General features: G+C 37.2%; 2 protein-coding genes across 2 annotated transcripts; one reads left to right on the top strand and one right to left on the bottom strand.

Moving 5' to 3' along the window:
- The first annotated feature begins 10,134 nt into the window (after positions 1-10,134).
- On the top strand, positions 10,135-12,286 carry clec14a (C-type lectin domain containing 14A). The gene has a single exon (XM_048190958.1). The coding sequence runs from the start codon at positions 10,486-10,488 to the stop codon at positions 11,545-11,547; it is 1,062 nt and encodes a 353-aa protein (XP_048046915.1). The 5' UTR covers positions 10,135-10,485; the 3' UTR covers positions 11,548-12,286.
- A 4,961-nt stretch (positions 12,287-17,247) lies between these two features.
- Positions 17,248-19,139, bottom strand: sstr1a (somatostatin receptor 1a). Its single transcript, XM_048190287.1, has one exon. The coding sequence runs from the start codon at positions 18,866-18,868 to the stop codon at positions 17,642-17,644; it is 1,227 nt and encodes a 408-aa protein (XP_048046244.1). The 5' UTR covers positions 18,869-19,139; the 3' UTR covers positions 17,248-17,641.
- Between the last annotated feature and the right edge of the window lie 3,451 nt (positions 19,140-22,590).

The following is a 22,590-nucleotide window of genomic DNA, read 5'->3' as shown; positions in this document are numbered from 1 at the left end:
CCAAAAATAAAATAAAGGCCTCCATTGCCAGCAATGTCACCGAACCTCTTAAGATCCAGAAAGCTAATAAAAACATATTTAAAACAGTTCATGTGAGTCAGTGAGTCTGAAATCATGTGACTTTGGCGCTCTGAACCACTGATTCGAAACAAAAAATTCAAAGCAGTGTTTTGAAATCGGCCATCATTAGATATTGTTGAAAAGTCATTATTTAGTTTTTTTTGGCACACAAACAGTATTCTCGTAACTTTATAATATTAAAGTTGAACCACTGTTGTCACATGAACTGTTTTAAATATGTTTTTAGTAGCTTTCTGGATCTTGAGAGGCTCGGTGACATTGCTCGGAAGCCTCACTGAGCCATCGGATTTCATCAAAAATATCTTAATTTGTGTTCCGAAGATGAACGAAGGTCTTACATGTGTAGAACGACATGAGGGTGAGTAATTAATGACAGAATTTTAATTTTTGGGTGAACTAACCCTTAAAACTATAGGGGAAAACTGATTATCTTGTAGTGGGTGGGTGCCTTAAGGCAAGTTTATGGATTTTTTCAGTTATGATTTAGTGAACTACCAACTGTGTCTAAGATCCCACAATCATCAGGCATCAAGAGCAATTCAGAATTGTTCATGAAGCAACAATCTCATGCTGTTTGATTTACAGGTTATAGAAATGACCATACATTAACATATCAAAAGAAAAAAAAAATAGAAGGGATAAAATAATTTTATAAATATGATGCATAATAAATAAAATAGAACATTTTAAAAATGTATATATAAACAAAAAACAAACAAACAAGTAAAAAAGAATTACAAAGAAAAACATAATAGAATAGAATAGAATAGAATAGAATAGAATAGAATAGAATAGAATAGACTGGGGAAAACCCTTGTGAGATATGGATATTTGACTAAAATGTGTAAACTGATAACACACAGTAAGTAAAAATTATAGCTAGAACTAGGTGATAAAATGTGTTCATATATTGAGATCTCTGACTATTAATTGCAGACTTTATCTACGCATTTCTGAGAACATTTTGAGATATTATGAAACGCTAGAAAAGACGTGAGATTATAAACTCTATACTAATTTACTTTTAATGTAATTCAATGCAATTGACCCTTCACAAAGACCCGCCCCCCCTTAGTTACTGTTGCTTTGTCCGACAAGCCATGGCGCTGTCACGCCACACGCAGTGAAAAATACATTGCAGAGCAAAGTCAGTGACACTGACAACATGTCGACAGACAAGACAAAGCAGGTTACTTATGATATTAAACAAAGTTCCAGCTTTTAAACTGTGTCGGTTTTTTTTAAGAAATTCAAACAATAAAAACCGTTTTGTGGCTCTTTAATGTGTCGTGACCGTAGTCCTGACAGATTGCTGTAACGCCTCAGCTCAAGAGGCTCGTAAACCGATCATCTCTTCTTACTAGTTAATTAATAGCATCAAAAAAACATGAATGAACATGAGAAGGAATGTTGTTTCAAACGCGGAAAGACATCAGTACACACCGTTTTTCAAGTTCAAGTCCACCGAGGTTATTCTTCTAACTCCTGACTGCTTTGTCGGACAAAATGGCGGATTCGGCTTTCTGATTGGTTAGATCGCTTGTCAATCAAACTCCCGGTGAATGGTCAATTTAGGAGAAATATCTATTTGTGTTTTCTTTTTTTCTTTTCTTACCTACATGTGCCTGAATCCTGTTGAAGCTCAGAAATCAAATTCTGTCTTGGAAATGTTAGTCTTTTTCCCAGTCTAACTAGAAAACAGTGAAATGCAAGGCCGTTCAGCTGATCAAACATCAAACCTTGGAAGGGATTTTGGTGGACCTATAATGAGACCACAGGGTTTCACCAGTGAAGGTGTATCATGATACACAAATTTGCTTTTGATTTCCATCTTTAAAAGAAACTAAAGCACATCTTTATCTTGGTCTGCATAATTCCATAGATTCCTCCTTATGTAAATCTCATTTGTTTAAAAGACCTCCTGAAAACAGGTGAATCTCAACATAACATCGACTGTTACGTAACAGTCAGGCTCATTAATATGTACGCCCCCAATATTTGCATATGCCAGCCCATGTTCAAGGCATTACACAAGGGCAGCCAGTATTAACGTCTGGATCTGTGCACAGCTGAATCAACAGACTAGGTAAGCAAGCAAGAACAATAGCGAAAAATGGTAGAAGGAGCAATAATAACTGACATGATCCATGTTATCATGATATTTTTAGTGATATTTGTAAATTGTCTTTCTAAATGTTTCGTTAGCATGTTGCTTATGTACTGTTAAATGTGGTTAAAGTTACCATCATTTATTACTGTATTCACGGAGACAAGACTGTCGTTATTTTCATTTTTAAACACTTGCAGTCTGTATAATTCATAAACACATCTTCATTCTTTATAAATCTCTCCAACAGTGTGTAATGTTAGCTTTAGCCACGGAGCACTATCAAACTCATTCAGAATCAAATGTAAACATCCAAATAAATACTATACTCACATGATCCGATCCATGCTTGCAGCATGCATGGCGAACATCTTGTAAAGATCCATTTGGGGGTTATATTAGCTGTGTGAACTTTGTTTATGCACTGTATATCTGCACTTATAGTCGAGAGCTCAGGGGGCAGGGAGCGAGAGATTTAAAGGTGCCGCGCAGTCTGAATCGGCGCATAGTTAATGATGCCCCAAAATAGGCAGTTAAAAAAATTAATAAAAAAAAAATCTATGGGGTATTTTGAGCTGAAACTTCACAGACACATTCAGGGGACACCTTAGACTTATATTACATCTTTTGAAAAGACGTTCTATGCCACCTTTAAGACTCTTTTACATGGAACCATTAAAACAAGCTGTGTATGTCCAGTGGGACTATTTAAAAAGCTGTTTTTGAATCATGAAGGAAATGTGTTTGAGTGACAGCTCTAAATTGCCAAAGATTAGTGCTGCACTGTACTGGCTTCCTAAGATGCCCTCATCTAACTTGTAAATCTGCTTGTAAAAGCTTTTGACATTAAAACTCAAAGTGGTTGAATGCATTTTAAAGAAAAGTTATTAGTCAGTCCATTAGGAGTGCTGCAATTGTTTAATTGCTCAAATGAAAGAGAATTGCTATAGACTAGTCTCACATTAGTGCTTCACATTTTAGTGCACACAGGCAGAATGTTGCGTACTCTATTTTATTTAATATTAAAAATTGTCAGAATTTATAATGCACTGCATTCTTAGTCCTGCCATATGGGGCACTTACGAAAGCCCTAAACGGCCATGGATTATTATTTTTTTTCTATCTTGTTTTCTCGTGATCACGACTTATTTTCTCGTGATCACGACTTATTTTCTCGTGATCTTGAGATAACAAAAGTTGTTTTCTCGTGATCACGACTTATTTTTCTCGTGATCTCGAGATAACAAAAGTTGTTTTCTCGTGATCACGACTTAATTTTCTCGTGATCTCGAGATAACAAAAGGTGTTTTGTCGTGATCATGACATAAAAGTTCTTTTTACAATGATTGATTCTGAAACACACTGTACCCGGATTCTACTGTTGCTATAGTAACGAACACAACTTTGACGCGCATCTGATCGACGGATAAATCATGCGCTCTTATATCTTGCGGATATTTCAGCTGAGCTAAATGTTTACTTCACTTAATAATAAAGTTTACAATAAATAAATACATATAGGCTAATCAATCACTGTTCAATCAATGTATGCTGAACATATTGTTTGTGTAATTAACATAATATTCAACAGAGCATCTCAAGCGCAGGCAGAGTGCCTTCAGAAAGATGCCAGATTATTCTATAATTCTAAAACCTTTTAGATTAAACCAACTTTATTTTCCGTACTCATTTAAAAAATATATATATTACATAATGTGTTTGTTATTTTTATTCGTCATGTAGGATAGGCTGTGATATCATGTGCGTTAAACTGTCTTCCACCTATCTTCCATTAAAAAGAGGTGCATACTCCAGATTTCCAAAAAACAAAACAAAAAAACTTTAATCCAGTTGATATAGGCTAAAACATTATTGGGATGCTGTTTGAGAAGCGTGTTTATGTGTATGTGTGTTGTTTCCTACAAAGAAATGTAGAAAATACAATAGGTTACACACTATCACTGAATTAAATGAAAAGGCTATAAATCATATTTCTTATCAATATACACTGAGTGACATATTTAGGTAAACGAACACTGAAACTGTGATGATTCAAATAGCGTCTTAAAGATACACAATAAGGTTCAAACAGAATAGGCTATACGGTGACATCAAAATTAGTTTTAATAAGCAATAAGTTTAGTATCACACCGAACTATAGCGGTTGTGAAACTGTGGTGAGTCATGCAACTAGTCAGAACGATAACAGATACACTTTCAAGCAAAATAATTATAATCAGTCATTTAACAGTTAAGTTAATCACTTAAGGCACAATACTGCACAAAATAAAGCGATCACGAAAACTATCTCTGTCCGAAACTCATACAATCTGAGTCAATATGAACTAATACAGTAAAGTGGATATTTACAGCGCATCACCAGTTATATTTGGTAATATACTGCCGCCTGTTGGCATATTTGTGTAATTTAGAGCAGAGATTTAAGTCGTGATCACGACAAAACTTTTGTTATCTCGAGATCACGAGAAAATTAAGTCGTGATCACGAGAAAACAACTATTGTTATCTCGAGATCACGAGAAAAATAAGTCGTGATCACGAGAAAACAACTATTGTTATCTCGAGATCACGAGAAAATTAAGTCGTGATCACTAGAAAACAACTTTTGTTATCTCGAGATCACGAGAAAACAAGATAGGAAAAAAAAAATCCATGGCCGTTTAGGGCTTCCGTAGGCACTAGACCTGGCATGAATGCAAACTCTTCTGCGGTCAGTTGACTGTTAAGGTGTGTTACTGCTCATAAAACAAAAGAACATAGAATGTACAACAGGACTACATGCCTGCAAAGCGCTGGCTGTGCATTTGCATGCAAGTACTTACATAGAGTTTCTGGATTTTTCGTGGTCTTGGCCTGACATTGCACACATTGGAGGTAGACAGCTTGTGTAATTGTGCAGTGACTAAACTGGCTCTTTTCCCTCCTACTACTGAACAGTGCTGTATTGTGTAACAGATTTTCTGTGAGAACACTGATCTAATTCTCACACAGAGCTGATACAATAAACACGATGAGTCTTAAACAGCCTTTAAAATCAAGAGCAGTGCAGAATTACGATCATGAAGCTACAGTCTCAGGTGTTACAATATTTTTTTTACAATGTTTTTCATGCTAGAAATAACCAAATGTGAACATATAAGAAGTAATAATAGATGACCGAGCAAATAATACATTGCCGAGCAAAGAGGACACTGACAACACGTCGACAGACAAGACAGAGCAGGTTACTTATCATAAACAAAGTCCCAGCTTTCAAATTGTGTAATTTTTTAAGAAATTCGAAGAATAAAAGCCATTTTGTGGCTCTTAAATGTGTCGCAACAGATGCTGTAACGCCTCAGCTCAAGCGGCTCGTGAACCGATCATCTCTTCCTACTGGTTAATTAATAGCAACAAATAAACATGAATGAACATGAGAAGGAATGTTGTTTCAAACGCGGAAAGACATCAATACACACCATTTTTCAAGTTCAAGTCCACTGAGGTTATCTTCCAACTCCTGACTGCTTTGTCGGACAAAATTGCGGATTCTGTGTTATGATTGGTTTGATCGCTTGTCAATCAAACTCCCGGCGATAACTGCTCTTGGGTTGGATGTGGACGGCTATGAGGTTCCATTTGTGCCAAAATTATGTCGACATGCTGTCCGTCTATGCTATGTGTCGTCTCCGCTTACTCCTGTCATCGGTCCTTGTCGTTTGACTTTGTCGTCTTGCGTGTCAATGCTGCATGTGTCATGACTATGTGTCGTCTTCCATGTCGTTGCTATGCGTCGTTTCCCTCTGTCGTTACGCCTGTTTCACGCATAATCCGTCTGCAGTGCGTATGCGTTGCGTATTTTTTTATGCACACATGTTAACGGATTAGAGCGCTCACACTGCACGCGGTTGCGGTCCGTCATTGCGTTCCAGGAGTGGTGCGTCTGCAGCAGTGCAGCGATCGTTTACGTACCGAGTCTATTTTTGCTGTGCTGCAATTGTGTGTGGGCAAAATGAACACGGATTGACCTGAAATTGTAAAAAAAAAAAAAGGAAATTATGCACATTTAAACTACTTTGTATATTTAGTACATTACATAAAGAATTATTATTAATTTTTTTTTCAAAGATTTAATGCCATGCCAGCAACAAGCTTTATTCATGCCAAAAGGAAACATTTCAATTTCACAGTTCAGTTGTATCATTTCAAAACAATTATTTTATTTAAAAAAAATGAACAGTGTTTACTTGCATAATGCGATCAAGATATGTTTTTCCCCATCGTTGGAGGGAAACTCGCATCCCAGCAGGCAATGACGTGACAGGCGGACCTAAACCAACCTATTCAAAAACAAGGTGACATGGATGACACTCGTCTCATCGTTGAGGTGGAAAAACATAAAATTCTGTATGACCCGCAGAATGTATTGTACAAAGATTTGAATGCGAAGGAAAGACGGCCTGTTATTTGACAGAGAATATGTATTTATCAGGCTACTTGGATGAAAATAATGGGATATAAATGTGCTTTGCGAAGCAATGTGTTTGTGGTACTTTCCTGATATGCTTCACTGAACATCTATAAATGCCTCTTCGTTGCACCTGTTGTTTCGGGCCAGTTAAAAATAAATTTGCATATGGGCACAGGGCTGACTTGCCACTGAGATTGTACACAAGATAGTAGACAGTCTGTATCTAAAATATGCAATGACTAAGTCAGCTATTTTGTCCTACCTACAATATGTGTCACGCTGACATCTTTCTATACAGCATATCAGCATTATTCATGTGCTTGATTACGTATGTGCTTCTGGTGAGATGAATTAGACCGGTCAAGTCAATCAGGTCAGGTGCTTGTATTAGCTGATGTAGGAGGCAGTTTCCTGTTCAAAAGAACAGCATGAGTTGTGTTTTTGGTGCTGGACTGCTTATAGCAGAGTGATAGCCTCACCAGCTGTTTAACAGCATGGCAATGCTGATCCACCAAATAGGTCAGTGCTAACCAGCAATGAAAACTAAGTTGTTCATGTCTGCAAGGTTGTTGTGATGTAAGCTGTCTGGAGCTGATGAAGTTCAAGCATCTTTTTTTTAGTTAACAGTTTAGCATTTCTTGGCATTCAATATTGCCATGGGCTGTATCTTTCAAACCCACTTTTATTTAAATCATGACTCACTAGCTGTCTTCCTTCAAGATGTGCCGTAGGAGGAATTCAGTACTAGAGCATGTGAAATTTATGTTTTTATAAATACACACATACCACCTACTAAAGAACAGTGCTGTATTGTATAACAAATTTTCTGTGAGAACATTGTTAGGCTGAGACTAAGTTTAAAAAAATATGAATAGAAAAAAATATCAAGAATAACTCAGAACTATGATCTTAAGAAATTCGAAAAATAAATATGAATGAATATATATACAGTACAGTCCAAAAGTTTGGAACCACTAAGATTTTTAATGTTTCTAAAAGAAGTTTCGTCTGCTCACCAAGGCTACATTTATTTAATTAAAAATACAGTAAAAAACAGTAATATTGTGAAATAGTATTACAATTTAAAATAACTGTGTACTATTTAAATATATTTGACAAAGTAATTTTCAGCATCGTTACTCCAGTCTTCAGTGTCACATGATCCTTCAGAAATCATTCTAATATGCTGATTTGCTGCTCAATAAACATTTATGATTATTTTCAATGTTGAAAACAGTTGTGTACTTTTTTTTTCAGGATTCCTTGATGAATAGAAAGTTCAAAAGAACAGCATTTATCTGAAATACAAAGCTTCTGTAGCATTATACACTACCGTTCAAAAGTTTGGGGTCAGTAAGAATTTTTATTTTTATTTTTTTGAAAAGAAATTAAAGAAATGAATACTTTTATTCAGCAAGGATGCATTAAATCAATCAAAAGTGGCAGTAAAGACATTTATAATGTTACAAAAGATTAGATTTCAGATAAACACTGTTCTTTTGAACTTTCTATTCATCAAATAATCCTGAAAAAAATAATGTACACAAATATTTTGTACAATTGTACACATTAAATGTTTCTTGAGCAGCAGATCAGCATATTAGAATGATTTCTGAAGGATCATGTGACACTGAAGACTGGAGTAATGATGCTGAAAATTCAGCTTTGCCATCACAGGAATAAATTACTTAATGAAATATATTCAAATAGAAAACAGTTATTTTAAATTGTAATAATATTTCACAATATTACTGTTTTTTACTGTATTTTTAATTAAATAAATGTAGCCTTGGTGAACAGACAAAACTTCTTTTAAAAACATTAAAAATCTTAATGGTTCCAAACTTTTGGACTGTACTGTATATAAATGTATAATTTTAGTTTTATTATTATTATTATTATTATTGAGATAAATTATTGTTATTATTTAAATGGGCCAAGCACAGAAGGTGCATAGGCTCCTATTGTATCTGTTAGTGTTATTATTATTATTATTCCACTCTTGAATCTATGACAGCCCATGGTATGGTAAAAAGTTGAGAAATTTGGCACACAGATAGCGGACAGTCTCATCATTAACCACAGCAATTTTGGAGTCTATAACTCGATCCATCTAGCGCCACCAACTGTCCAAATTTGCACTCACATTTATGCTAATAACTCCTTGGCTCCCTATGGGGCCGTTCACACAGAACACATTTTTCCACTTGAATGTGTTACTTTTCCATTGTTTTTCTATGTAAACACATGGACAGATGTGTGTGAACGTTGCACTCGCGTCTTTCGCAGCGTTTCACGCATGGCACGCCATTCTAAAAACGCGGTGCTCAAGTTATAATCAGTTCAACTGTTAAAAAATGTGTCTCGAGACCTTGCATTTTTTCCCCATTCCTGCCCGTGTTTTGCGTTTTTCAAAGCAAAAACGCATTCTGTGTGTGAACAAGCCAATGCCACTTTCCACCATGGAAAACTTGATAGAGTCATGCCGAGAACATAGATACCAATTTTGCCATAGTCAGTCAAACTTCCTGTCCGCCATTTAGATTTTCTTAAAAAAACTACTTTTTCTAACTTTTGCTTATAACTTTTGAACAGTTTTGACCAAAAATCACGAGACTGGTCTCTTTAGATTTGGTGCAGCATGCCTATTATAATAAAAATTATTATAATAGATCATCTTCAGCCCATGATGGAAAATAATTATGGATTTAGTGTCAATAGACAAAACCGGCAAACTGCATCTGAGGCTGTATCTCTGAAACGATTTGACATTTTAGTAAAATGTATTGGTAAAAAGTAATAATCAATTATGCCACATTACAAGTGATTTATGAGCTTTCAACAATTTTGCTTAAAATGATTTTACTCATTTTTGCTGTTGGTCTGATGCTCCCTGCCTTGATTTTTAGCTTCTCATTCTGCCTCTGTGGTGCTTGGCCCCTTCTCATATCTCATTGGCCCCCCCAAAACACCTGTATCACCTTTATTTCAACTTCTTGTTCTTTGCTCTGTCTTGGAATACTGGTAACAGAAAATCAAGTGCTCCTGCAACCTCACTTCCTGCTATTCATTGACATTTCCTCCAGGAAGCATCTGCTGGTCTCTCATGAAGCGGCTTGTTAGAAGGACAGAATAATACAGTATTAGTCATGGGACATTCAACACAGCATTAGTCCCATGTGAGCCCATGAAAACACACGCTGAGGTCAATCAACACACATTTGAATATGAAAGTGTTGAGTGTGACATGTAAACAAAGGTATAGTACTACTGTAAAGAGCATTCCCTAATGCAATGAGCAATGCTTCCGGGAATTTTTTGTTTTTTTTTGTTTTGTTAAAGGATCCTGTTTCAGACACAATAAACAAGTAAAACAAATGGGAAAAGTCCTTGTCCAATGTTAAACTTATCTTTATGTGGCACAAACAGCAAAGATGTTTCCAAGGTATTGAAACCGAAAACCCTCAGGATGGTGATGGGTGTGGATGAATGAACGGTTTATCAGACTTGTGCCAAGGAACATAGATTTTTCCTGTTGGTCTGAGCTCATCTATCACTCTGCTGTGGGAGTTTGGCAGTGGGATTGAGTATTATGGAAGCTTTAGTTTCACCAGCAACCGATTTTGTTCATAGTTGCGATTGTTTTGCTTCGGCAGCACCACCACCCAAGAGGAAGTAAATGGCTGTATCAAGGCTGAACAGACTTCCTGTGCTTGTTGTCTTGGGAGGACCTCACGGGGGCAGCTAAGAAAGCCAGGGAAAAAAGCAGACATTGTCATTTAGTTCCAGCCAGCAAGCATTCAGGCAGAGCACAGGGAGAGCTAGACATGGAATTCTGGACAGGATTATATCTTCTGAGCTTTCTCAACATGGCATGTTGCTTGCCTGAATCATCCTACACTGTTCATTTGAACAAACGCTCATTCATAGATGCTGAGAATGATTGCCTACCTGGAAGTTTCCTGACCAACATTCCGAATGCAGAGGAAATGGAAAAGATTCTGAAAACAATCTGGGACAAGAATAACAAAACTGCCAATTCATTCTGGATTGGACTAAAGAAGGATATAGGTACCTGTGTTCAACCAGATTTGCCTCTTAAAGGATTCAAATGGACGGTGGACAACACCATTCAGTCTGACGTTACTAAGTGGAAGACAGAGCCTTCACAAACTTGCACAAGCGCTCGTTGTGGGCTGCTTTCAGTGGAATATGGTGCCTCTGGTGTAACAAGCAGTGGGTTTATGGATTCCAGCTGCACACAGAAACATCCTTTCATTTGCAAACGAAACGTTGAGGCGAAGTGCCCTCGACCAAACATATCTGGCACACATGACATATTCCAGCAATTCAATGATCCGTTCACATGTGAAATTGTTTGCAGTTCTGGTGCCAATTTCACTTTGACATGCTCAAAAGATCTAGTTTGGACTGTGGTCGGCAACGAAAACATGAATATATCGCAACTCTGCCAGGAGTGCAAAAAAGGCTACAGGAGAGACTCGTCCGGAAACTGTGTGGTTGTAAACAAATGTGAAGAATCCAAACCATGTGATGGATCAAAGCCACCCACCACTGATCTTACCCCTGTTAAACCAAACGTTAACACAGGCAAATCTGTGCTAACTAAACCTACGTCTCTGCCTGATGATGTCAGAATGAATGATACAGATGTACACATTGAAGAGAGCGCTGGAGACGTTTCAAATATCATAGTACCTGCGATTATAGCGCTGCTGATTTTCATCGTTCTGCTGGTGATCGTAGCGGCCATCGTGAAAGGCTGCCTAAGGAGGAGGTCCAGAAATCTGGCCCAGAGGAAGGCGGAGGCTGTGGCTCTGAATGGATCCAGCTCCATGGAGAAAGTGAATGAAAAAGAGGAAACCTAACTGGGAGAGACTGTGCAAATGTGAGAGATAATTCAATGTGACACATCCAGACTACAGAGGGTGCTTACTGGATGATATTCTTCTCTCAGAACTTTCGAGTGTGAGGTCTAGAGTCACAGGAGCGCTGTGTAATTATTACTGCCTTTGAATTTCATTTGTCATTTGTCTGTTTTACTCTCATGGTTGAAATCAGGGTCTTTATGCCGATGTGGTTTTGAAAATCCTATCTAGGCCAAATCGTATGTAATTAGATCGAGAAGCGTATTGTTTACTCTTTCTTTGCTGATATTTAGTACCTATGTGGAGATGTTAGAACTGTAGAAGATGTGGTAACACTTTACAATGAGGTCCTATTAGTAACATTAGTTAACGTGTTAACTAACTTGAACTAAAGATGAGCAATACATTTGTTCCAGTATTTATAGGTTTGTTAATGTTAGTTAATAAAAAATTTGTTGTTAGTTCATGTTAGCCCAGGTTCATTGAAAAAAATTCAACAAATACAACTTTGGATTTTAAATGTTAAAATTAACATTAACCACGATGAATAAATGCTTTAGAAGTATTTGTCAGGTCAACAAATGGAAACTTTTAAGTGTTACCGAAGATATTGTGATAAAACTGTCATTGGATTTGTTTTCTAATTAAATATTTCTGTTGTTTCACAACATGAAAGTTTTATGTACCTTTTTAAGAGTTATATACTGTACATAAAGACGGATGTTTAAGCTGCTGTAAATGGATGTCTTCTTTTTTTTTTTGAATACCACACGTAAGTGTCTCTATTACCTGATAGATATCACTGAAATAGGTGTCCTGAGAGATCACATGTTTTCTGTGACTGCCTGTAAACGGCAAAAAAAAAAAAAAAAAAAAAAAAAAAAAGAATCCGTCCCCTGGCGTGCCTCTGGTGTGAGTTCAGCTCAGTCAAGTTACTATTTCCAATTCCGTTTAGTGCCGCTAGGGGCTGTGAAATCAATTACAGCAGCTTTAAATGAGCACCCAGTGTATGTGTGTGTGTAATATATATATATATATATATATATATATATATATATATATATATATATATATATATATATATATAGTAGTCAAATGTTGTCAAATCAAAAAAGTTAATCAAAGTTGTCCTAAAACCTTGTTAGGACAACTTCTTAGGACAACTTTGATATTTGATATATATATATATATATATATATATATACACACACACACACACACACACATTTTTTTTAATTTTTTTGTCATCATGCAAAAGTATTTTTAAATAATTTAAAATATATTTTATAATTATTTTTTAAAAAATATTGAGTGCAACTTGAACAAGAAAATAGGCTACAATAATTCAGATTTTTGAAAAGGTGAAACATGGGTAACACTTTACAATACGGGTGCACTAATATGCAATAATTCATGCTTAACTAATGCACAGATAATCATGTGTTAATGTATGACTCATGAAGAACTAAACCATTAATTAATGAATACTGCATCAGCAACTAATAAAGAGTCTAGTTATGGCCCGCCCTCCCCCTCTACCCGGCCCGCAACTGATCTCAAAAATAAAACATAATCCGGCCGCTAAATTATTATGATTATTCTCTAGCTGCTACCTGTCTGATATGCAAAGAAAAAGTCGCCGTTCTATGGGGGCATTCACATAAGCGGCCGCGCCGCGTTCTCCTCCTTTCCAAAGCGCTTTCGCTCCAGTGGCGTCTGTCGTTGCTATGCAACCATGAGCTGCGTTCTCAACCTCATCGCTTCTATTATGAGCGCGTTTGCCTAATAAGTGTGTGCGCGGCTTAAATTACGGTAAAAGCACTCGACTTTAAGTCACGAGCGTCGATTTAAACCACCGAAATGCGTCCGATGCAACTATTAAACGTTACCGATGCTCAAACGGCATCTTGATAAAATGTGTCTCAGCTGTGTGAGCAGAAGCGCTGCAGGTGTCTGTCAAGAAACAGAAGTGTACAAATGTATTCAGGGATTGTATTTGTTCAGTACAGTATTGTTCAGTGCAAGATTTTAATGTTATTTAAGCTAACATAAAGTAAGGGAAAATACTTCCACTAGATGTTAAAAACTAATAATGCATGTAACAATGAGAGATTTTTATTTTTTGGCAAAATAAAGTTGATATATAGCTCCAGTTTTTTGTTTATTTCTGACCCCTCCACGCCACAAGTGTTGCTGGTTTTGTTCCTAAATTACTAATTTTTTTATTCCATGCACCTTGTTGGATGTGAGAAGTTGCACCAGACTATTGCAATTAATAGTATTATATTAGTATATTAGCAGTATTATATTAGTAATAGTATTATATAATTATATTACACTCTGTAACAATGAGAGAGACACTGCTGTTTACATTTAGTATGGTAAATACAATATTTATAGTATAGGTATAAAAATATTTTAGTAGGCCTAATGAAATTTGAAGTAAATGAGAAATAATGCAAAGGAAAGTAAATTTTCTGAAATGTTGCGCTTTCTTACGCTTGAATGTTAATATGGCCCTCCTATGAGGTGTCAATCACAGCAACGGCCCTCCGCCAATTTGAGTTTGAGACCCCTGGTCTATCTGATTAATATATTAAGTAATAAATGAATTGTTATTAATTAAATGTGTCATAATGTATTAATTTCTTAACATATTTTATTAACTAATAGTGTAAATTAATGTGTTAACTACCCCAATGGGTTGAAGCCATATACTTCAACTTTCAGTTGTCTGCTTTAATCATTAACTAATGATTTGAAAATGTATCATTATGTTATGACTTTACTTGTTGAGGCACATGACTATTAACTAATTGTTAAGTAATATGTAATTAATAGGTTTTGACAGTTGCACATGCAGTGAGTATAATGTCAGATAACGTGTTTAAAGGATGGGTTGGGCTGCACACAAATATCAGCACACCAGAATCTGAACTACTGACCACTGTTACACTGTGTTTAAACTGGACACGATCATTATCGAGTCATGTGACAGACCATTGCAAGTCCATTTGTCCTTCATAACAGAAGTAGCATTTTGTTTGTCATGTAGCGTCGTCCTGTATCCAGTGTAGTATCACTATTACTGATTATAATGGTTTCTATTCTCTTCGTCTGGCCTTGAAACGTTGTTTTGAAATAGCAGTGCCTGGCTGCATGTTCTCAGTGTTCTGCCTTTGAATCAGCAGTTCATCTGGTACAGTGGAATCACGGTTGTAGATGGTTGGAAATTGAAATCCATGGCTTAGTGTGGATGTCAAAACCATAATGACATATTACTTAATTAGCTAATAGTCATGTGCCTCAACAAGTAAAGTCATAACATAATGATGCATTTGCAAATCATTAGCTAATGATTAATTAAAGCAGATAATTTGAAGTTGAAATACATGGCTTCAACCCATTATGGTGGTAATTAACACATTAACTTAGACTATTAGTTAATAAAATATGTTATTAAGGAATTAATAAATTATGACACATTTAATTAATAACAATTCATATATTACTTAATCTATTAATCAGATAGACTCTTTATTAGTTGCTGATGCAGTAATCATTAATTAATGGTTTAGTGAGTCATACATTAACACATGATTATCTGTGCATTAGTTAAGCATGAATTAATGCACATTAGTGCACCCGTATTGTAAAGTGTTACCGAAACATGTTTAAGTATATCACCTTTTTGCATAAAATATGATTGTGTAAGAGTTTTTGTTAATATTTCACAATTCAAAAGTATAAATGAATAAATATACACATTCTGGGTGAAATGAATGGATTAGCCATAGATCAGCCTTGTATTAGACATATTCCCTTCAGAGGCACAAACACAGAAGTACAGCAGTCAATGAAAACGTTTATCACTGGCTTCAGATCAGATTGATATCTCACCTTCATCTGTCAGGATCAGGCTTACAGTCAAACACATAACATTTAGATTTAATGAACTTTCAAAACCTTCTCACACAACGCTTTCACTTGAAATAGAATTGAATTTCTTCAATTAATTCAACCTGTGCCATATAAAAAAGTTCAGACTCATTTTTTTTTGGTAACAACACTTATGTAACAAAAAAATTAACATTAAATGTTGAAAAACATTCACTGACCAACACTGACTGTGCCACTCAAAACTTCACTGACTGCGGTGGCGTCATTTTTACATACTGTATTTTGATTGATCTTCTTTCTTTCATATATTTGCATACGTAATTTGGCTGAGAGTCATGACAAAGCGAAGCGGATCTGATTTCATTTAATTTCACAGAACCAAAACAGAAAAACAGAAAACTCTAGCATTTTTTTGTTCCTGTTTTGCGAACACAAGTATCTTTCAGAAAATACAAATCAGGTTTTTAGCACAATACACTGAGAGTGAAAAAATTTCCCCCCGTTTTATTCTATTTAAAAATAACATTAAATATTTGGCTGTGGATATTTCTTTTCTTTTTTGTTTTGTTTTGTTCTTTCTGTTCTTTCTTTTAATCTTAAAGGGTTAGTTAATCCCAAAAATAATTAATTCTGTCATTAATTACGTTACTACAGTGGTTCAACCTTAATTTTATAAAGCGACAAGAATATTTTTGAGCAAAAACAAAACAAAAATAATGATATTATTCAACAATCTCTTCTCTTCCCTGTCATTATCCTTGTGCAGGTGATGCAGTAAGCACAGCGAAGGCTTCCGTGTTTACATCTGAATGCTGGCTCAGTATTGGCCAAAGCTGATCACATGAGCAGCACGACGCATTCATGTGATGTTGACGCAGGTGCCGGCCAATAGAGTACCTCATAGATGATGTGATTTTGTAGGCCAACCCGGAAGTTAGCGGTTGAAAGCCTATGCATTTTTCCCAAAGACTTTTGGAAATTCGCAGAAAATAAGCTCTGTGTTTAACAAAGGGTTATGGCACTTACACGTTTTGTCTATCAAGATAATCTTTACAAGTTAACACAACATTTATACATTTTGAACCCTAAATAAAGTCGTCAGATATAAAAAGCTAACAGTAGGCTATAAACGGACTACAGCACATCATGGTTGTGGATCAACGTCACCACCACCAAGCTTCCTCAAACTGTATTTAAAAACAACTTTATTTAAAAACATACTCGCTGATTATGATCTGTGCTGTGTATGAATACTTATCCACTTTTTCATGAGAAATGCTGTCCAAATGTCCTGTTTGTCATGATGTCTAAAGTTCCCACCAAAGGAAGTAGTCCCTTTTAGCAATTTGTTAGCGTTTTTAAGACACAATAAAAGTTTTAAAAAATCACAAGCGGGTTATAACCAGTGTGTTTTATGTCATAGATCAAAACATGAAAATATTTAGAGGCTTTGTTAACCACAGACCTTATTTCAGGCGATTTAGCAAAAACCCATTCAAAAAACCCATAGACTTTGGGGCGAAGAAACCGGAAGTCCTAAAATGCTAACTCATAAACCCTGAGGTACTCATTCTGACGCAGAACCTAGAGGCGCTGGACATAAACAACAAATGAGAATGACACAGAAGAGAAGATATTGTTGAATAAAGTCGTTACTTTTGTTTGTTTTTGCGCACAAAAAAGTATTTTCATCGCTTCATAAAATTAAGGTTGAACCACTGTAGTCACGTAGACTGTTTTAACGATGTCTTTAGTACCTTTCTGCACCTTGAAAGTGTTGATGATATTCCTGTCTGTGGACGAGTCATATACATCTCGTATTTCATCAAAAATAACTTAATTTGTGTTCCGAAGATGTGTGAAACTTGAGGGTGAGTAATTAATGGCAGCATTTTCATTTTTGGGTGAACTAACCCTTTAACGTCACACATTACTTCGATATCGACACACTTTCTAATATCTTTCATTAATAAGTTATTTAAAATTCATATAATGTTTAACAGAAATTTCATGCGCATTCATATTTAGGCAACAAATGTGACTAGTCGAATGCACATTAACTTCTGATTAAGCATTATACGATCTATTAATCCATAATGAAAGTTATTATAAAGTCTAACCAACACATCTCAGCAAACAAACACATACAGCAATGACAACAGATAACGAAAGTTTTATGCTGCAATATCAAGTCCTACATAGTTGTAGTTCTGGATGTGCATGTGCCATTCCTGTACGTGCTGTCCGATTCCAGATTGTCCGGCTGAAAGTCATCCACGCTGTATCCTCGACTCTTCAGAGCCGTGGCATAGTAATCTATGGGCTCCTCCGTGGCGTTTTCCCACCATCGGAGGCACAAAATCCTCTGGAAGGAGCGTCTGAAGTTGTCCGACAGGAATCCGTAAAGGATGGGGTTGGCACAGCTGTTGGCATATCCCAAAATCACAGCCAGCTGACTTAGAGTGGCGTTGTGCTGCTGGACGAACACGCTAACCAGCTGCACTATGTGAAAAGGCATCCAGCAGATCACAAACACTGTCACCACCATCATCACCATCAGTGTGATCTTCCTCTCGGACTTTTTGCGCTGCTGCCAGCCCGCTTTCAACGCGACCACCCGCATCTTCACTATGATGAGGATGTAGCACATGCATATGGCAATGACAGGAAAGAGAAAGCCCATCAGAAAGGCGTATATCACAAATACAGCCATCCACTGACGCTCGGGCTCAGGCATCTGCATGTTGCAAGCCACCGATCCGTCAGAGTTGGGTGCAGTGGTGGAGAAGATTATGATGGGTAGGATGACCAGGATGGAGAACATCCAGACCCCTAAGTTGACCATTTTGGCGATGGTGGGTCTCCGGTACCGGGCAGCTTTGATGGGATGCACCACGGAGATGTAGCGATCAATACTCAACACGGTGAGACAATAGATGCTGGTGAACATGTTAATGGCATCAACACTTAAAACCAAACGACACAGAAGCGAACCAAAGGGCCAGTGGTGAAGTAAAGAAGAGGTAACCAAAAAGGGCACACTTAACATGAGTAACTCATCCGCAATTGCCAAGTTCAAAATGTAGATGTTCGTCGCAGTTTTCATCTTTGCATACCTAAAGATCACATAAATCACCATCGAGTTCCCACAGAGTCCAATCAGACACACCACGGAATAGATGAAGGAGATGAAGATCGCGCTGCTGCCGTGAGAATCCCCGTTATGCGTCTCGTTGCTAGAGGAGTTTAACAGATATAAACCATCCTCCAGGTTCTTGAAGGTGTCGTTGGGCAGCATTCCGACACAGTTTTGAGTCTGCTCTGGATAGAAAGTATAGAAATACGAGCTCAAAAGATGCGCACATTGATGCTTCGCGACTCCGGAACGCGCATCCCGACGCTGCGGCGGTTTCAGCACCATGGACAGTTACTCCACATCCACATGCATCACATTCACAGACGTCACACGTGAAACATGACGCCATCGGGTCCTAATTTGTTTGAGAGCGTGTCTGAGAAACAAAAATAGTTTCCTGACGACATCTAGACCTTCTTTTCAATGTCCATATAATTACAAAATGATAAAAAAACAATCACTTTCAATAGGTCTATCAAATAAAGCAATTCAAACCATCTTTGGTCTTGCCTGTTGCATATGTTGACTTAAAACAGCACTCTGATATCGTGAACGCTTATTAGTATATTTGGGAAGAACTTTTGTTCTTTTATTTTCTTGCGTTGTTGTTGTTTTTTTCCCCAAATGTGGAAAAAATAAAACATGAAACTGACCTTTTTGGTCTGAGAAGGAGATCTCTTGACTTGTCATGTCCTCAACAATGTAATGGAACTGCTAAGAGAACTCTAGAAATAATTGTGTATATTTATGTTTAGGATAATATTTATTAGAAACCAAACTGTGCATATACAGTCACACAGACAAACAGAACATTTACTGCAGTCTAAGGTGTCAAGAAAACAGGAAGGCTTAGTTTCCACACAAAGTTGTTTAAAATTCATAGCTTGTCTTCATGCCTTTTTCTTCCAAAATTGAATAAAACATGTTCATGCTATGACAAAGAAAGAGGTTTTGCAAAATGTCCACTGAACAATTGAAAGGCTCAGTATTTTGAGTCTGGAGTTATTCAAGTGAACCCTGATATGGGCGTCTTTTGTGATTGTTGCCATAGTCTATACATGTACTTTTCCTATACTGCACAATGCCTTACAATAACAACAAAGCAACCATGAGTGTGAAGAGGAAGCTTATCTGTGCTTATTTCTGGCACCACCTAGTGATAGATCCAAACCTAAAGAAAGTAATCCAGCTGCAGCAAAATCGAATGCTTTAGAGGAACTATAGGGGGAAAACAGGTTTCAGATCCATATTACATTTAGAAGTATTAAATATATGACACTTTTATTTAAACAAACATTCCAATATATATATAGTTATAATACACACCACACATACACTCAACTAACCACTTTATCAGGTACACCTTGCTAGTACTGGGTTGGACCCTCTTTTGTCTTCAGAACTGCCCTAATTCTTGGTGGCATAGATTCAACAATATGCTGGAAACATTCTTCAGAGGTTTTGGTCCACATTGACACATTGCGAATCTCCCATTCCACCACATCCCAAAGTTGCTCTATTGGACTGAGATCTGGTGACTGTGGAGGCCATTTGAGTATAATGAACTCATTGTCATGTTCAAGAAACCAGTTTAAAATTATTTGAGCTTTGTAACATGGCGTGTTATTCTGCTGGAAGTAGATGGGTACACTGTCGGGATGGACATGGTCAGCAACAATATTCAGGTAGGCTGTGACACTTAAACATTGCTCAATTGGTACTAAGAGGCCCAAAGTGTGCCAAGAAAATATCCCCCACACTATTACACCTCCACCACCAGCCTGAAACATTGATACAAAGCAAATTCTGACCCCACCACCTGAATGTCACAACAGAAATCGACACATTAGACCAGGCAGCATTTTCCAATCTTTCTGTCCAATTTTGGTGTGCCTGTGCAAACTGTAGCTTCAGTTTCCTGTTCTTAGCTGACAGGAGTGGCACCTGGTGTGGTCTTCTGTCTGCTGCTGGAGCCCATCTGCTTCAAGGTTCGACATGTTGTGAGTTCAGAGATGTTCTTCTTTCTGCATACCCGGTTGTAAAGGAGTGGTTATTTGAGTTACTGTTGCCTTTCTATCAGCTCGAACCAATCTGGCCATTCTCCTCTGACCTCTAGCACTTTTTTTCATACCATTCTGTGTAAACAGATGGTTGTGCATGGAAATCCCAGTAGATCAGTAATTTCTGAAATACTCCGACCAGCCTGCATGGCACCAACAACCATGCCATGTTCAAAGTCACTTAAATCACCTTTCTTTCCCATTCTGATGCTCAGTTTGAAATTCAGCATGATTGTCTTGACCATGTTTACATGTCTAAATGCATTGAGTTGCTGTCATGTGATTATATACCAATCAGGCATAACATTTTGAGCACTGACAGGTGAAGGGAATAACACTGATTAATCTCTTCATCACGGCACCTGTTAGTGGGTGGGATATATTAGGCAGCAAGTGAAGATTTTGTCCTCAAAGTTAATGTGTTAGAAATGTGAAAAATTGGCAAGCGTAAGGATTTGAGCGAGTTTGACAAGGGCCAAATTTTGATGGCTAGACGACTGGGTCAGAGCATCTCCAAAACTGCAGCTCTTGTGGGGTGTTCCTAGTCTGCAGTGGTCCGTAACTATCAAAAGTGGTCCAAGGAAGGAACCGTGGTGAACCAGCGACAGGGTCATGGGCGGCCAAGGCTCATTGATGCACGTGGGGAGCGAAGGCTGGCCCGTGTGGTCCGATCCAACAGACGAGCTACTGTAGCTCAAATTCTGATTCTGACAGAAAAGTGTCGGAATACACAGTGCTTCACAGTTTGTGGCGTATGGGGCTGCATAGCCGCAGACCAGTCAGTCCACCATGTCCACTGCCAAAAGTGGCAACAGTGGGCACGTGAGCATCAGAACTGTACCATGGAGCAATGGAAGAAGGTGGCCTGGTCTGATGAATCACATATTCTTTTACATCACATGGATGGCCGGGTGTGTGTGTGTGGCTTACCTGGGTAACACATGGCACCAGGATGCACTATGGGAAGAAGGTAAGCCGATGGTGTATATTTGCATAAACAAGCTTTTAGTCCTTGAAAACAATAATGTTTGCATTGCATTAAAGATGCCTAATTTGGTGGAGCTAACTTTAAGAGGAGCTAGTCAATTTTTCAATGGTAGGATAATGTTTAATAATCAGCTGTGAGTAAACATTTATATTTACTAATTTAGTAGATGCTTTTATCCAAAGTGACTTACAAATGAGGAACATAATTTGTCACCTGTCTGATCTGTAAGAAAACATTGATGCTGCTTGAAAGTAAAATGGTCGACTAGATTCTATTCATAAAGCAAGACACCCGTTAAGATATGTCAGACCTAAATAACCATTTCACGCTTCAATTTTACCCTCTTCACCCCCAGGACGCTCCATTTCAAAATGCTCATACCTTGAAAATAGGATACAAGAATAGCAAAAATCTGAAACACTTGTCAGAATTTGAGTGATACCCAATTTTTTTCCTCACAGATGGAGACTTGTGTTGTCCTTGAAATGTAATGAGCCCAGTCAGAGCACAACATGTGAAGAGCAGATGGCTGTCTTCACACTCTTCTCTCTGAGCCACTCTCGATCTCTCTCTCTCTGAACTGGAGAGGAGCCAGATCATTCAGCAGGTGTTTCTTTCTTTCCATCTAGTTAAGACCAGTGTTTCTGCTGAGTGTCATTTAAGGTGACCTGAATGCTTCAAATAGGATTTCAGAATTCAGGTAAATAAATACAGCTGTTTGGGCTCTGGCTGTCAGGACATTAATTAGTTAGAACTTTGATTTAACTATAGTTAGTGAATTAAATCAACTGATTATTCATTGTTTCGCATTGTTTGTCACTTAATAAATATGTAGAATTCTAGTTAGAGTTTGTTCTAAACAGAAAGTATTAAACTTCTGCTATCAATTTAGTCAAACTTCTGAATGTACATACTCCACTCAAACTCTTGAAGGAAAAAAGCTTCTCACTCCATTGATG

This window comes from Megalobrama amblycephala, linkage group LG5, assembly GCF_018812025.1.
Source record: "Megalobrama amblycephala isolate DHTTF-2021 linkage group LG5, ASM1881202v1, whole genome shotgun sequence".
Lineage (NCBI taxonomy): Eukaryota > Metazoa > Chordata > Actinopteri > Cypriniformes > Xenocyprididae > Megalobrama > Megalobrama amblycephala.
This window is presented reverse-complemented; position numbering and strand designations above follow the sequence as displayed.

Bases quoted from the DNA above. Each gene is read 5' to 3' on its own strand.
- clec14a (XM_048190958.1), top strand. From the start codon at position 10,486: ATGGAATTCTGGACAGGATTATATCTTCTGAGCTTTCTCAACATGGCA.
- sstr1a (XM_048190287.1), bottom strand. From the start codon at position 18,868: ATGGTGCTGAAACCGCCGCAGCGTCGGGATGCGCGTTCCGGAGTCGCG.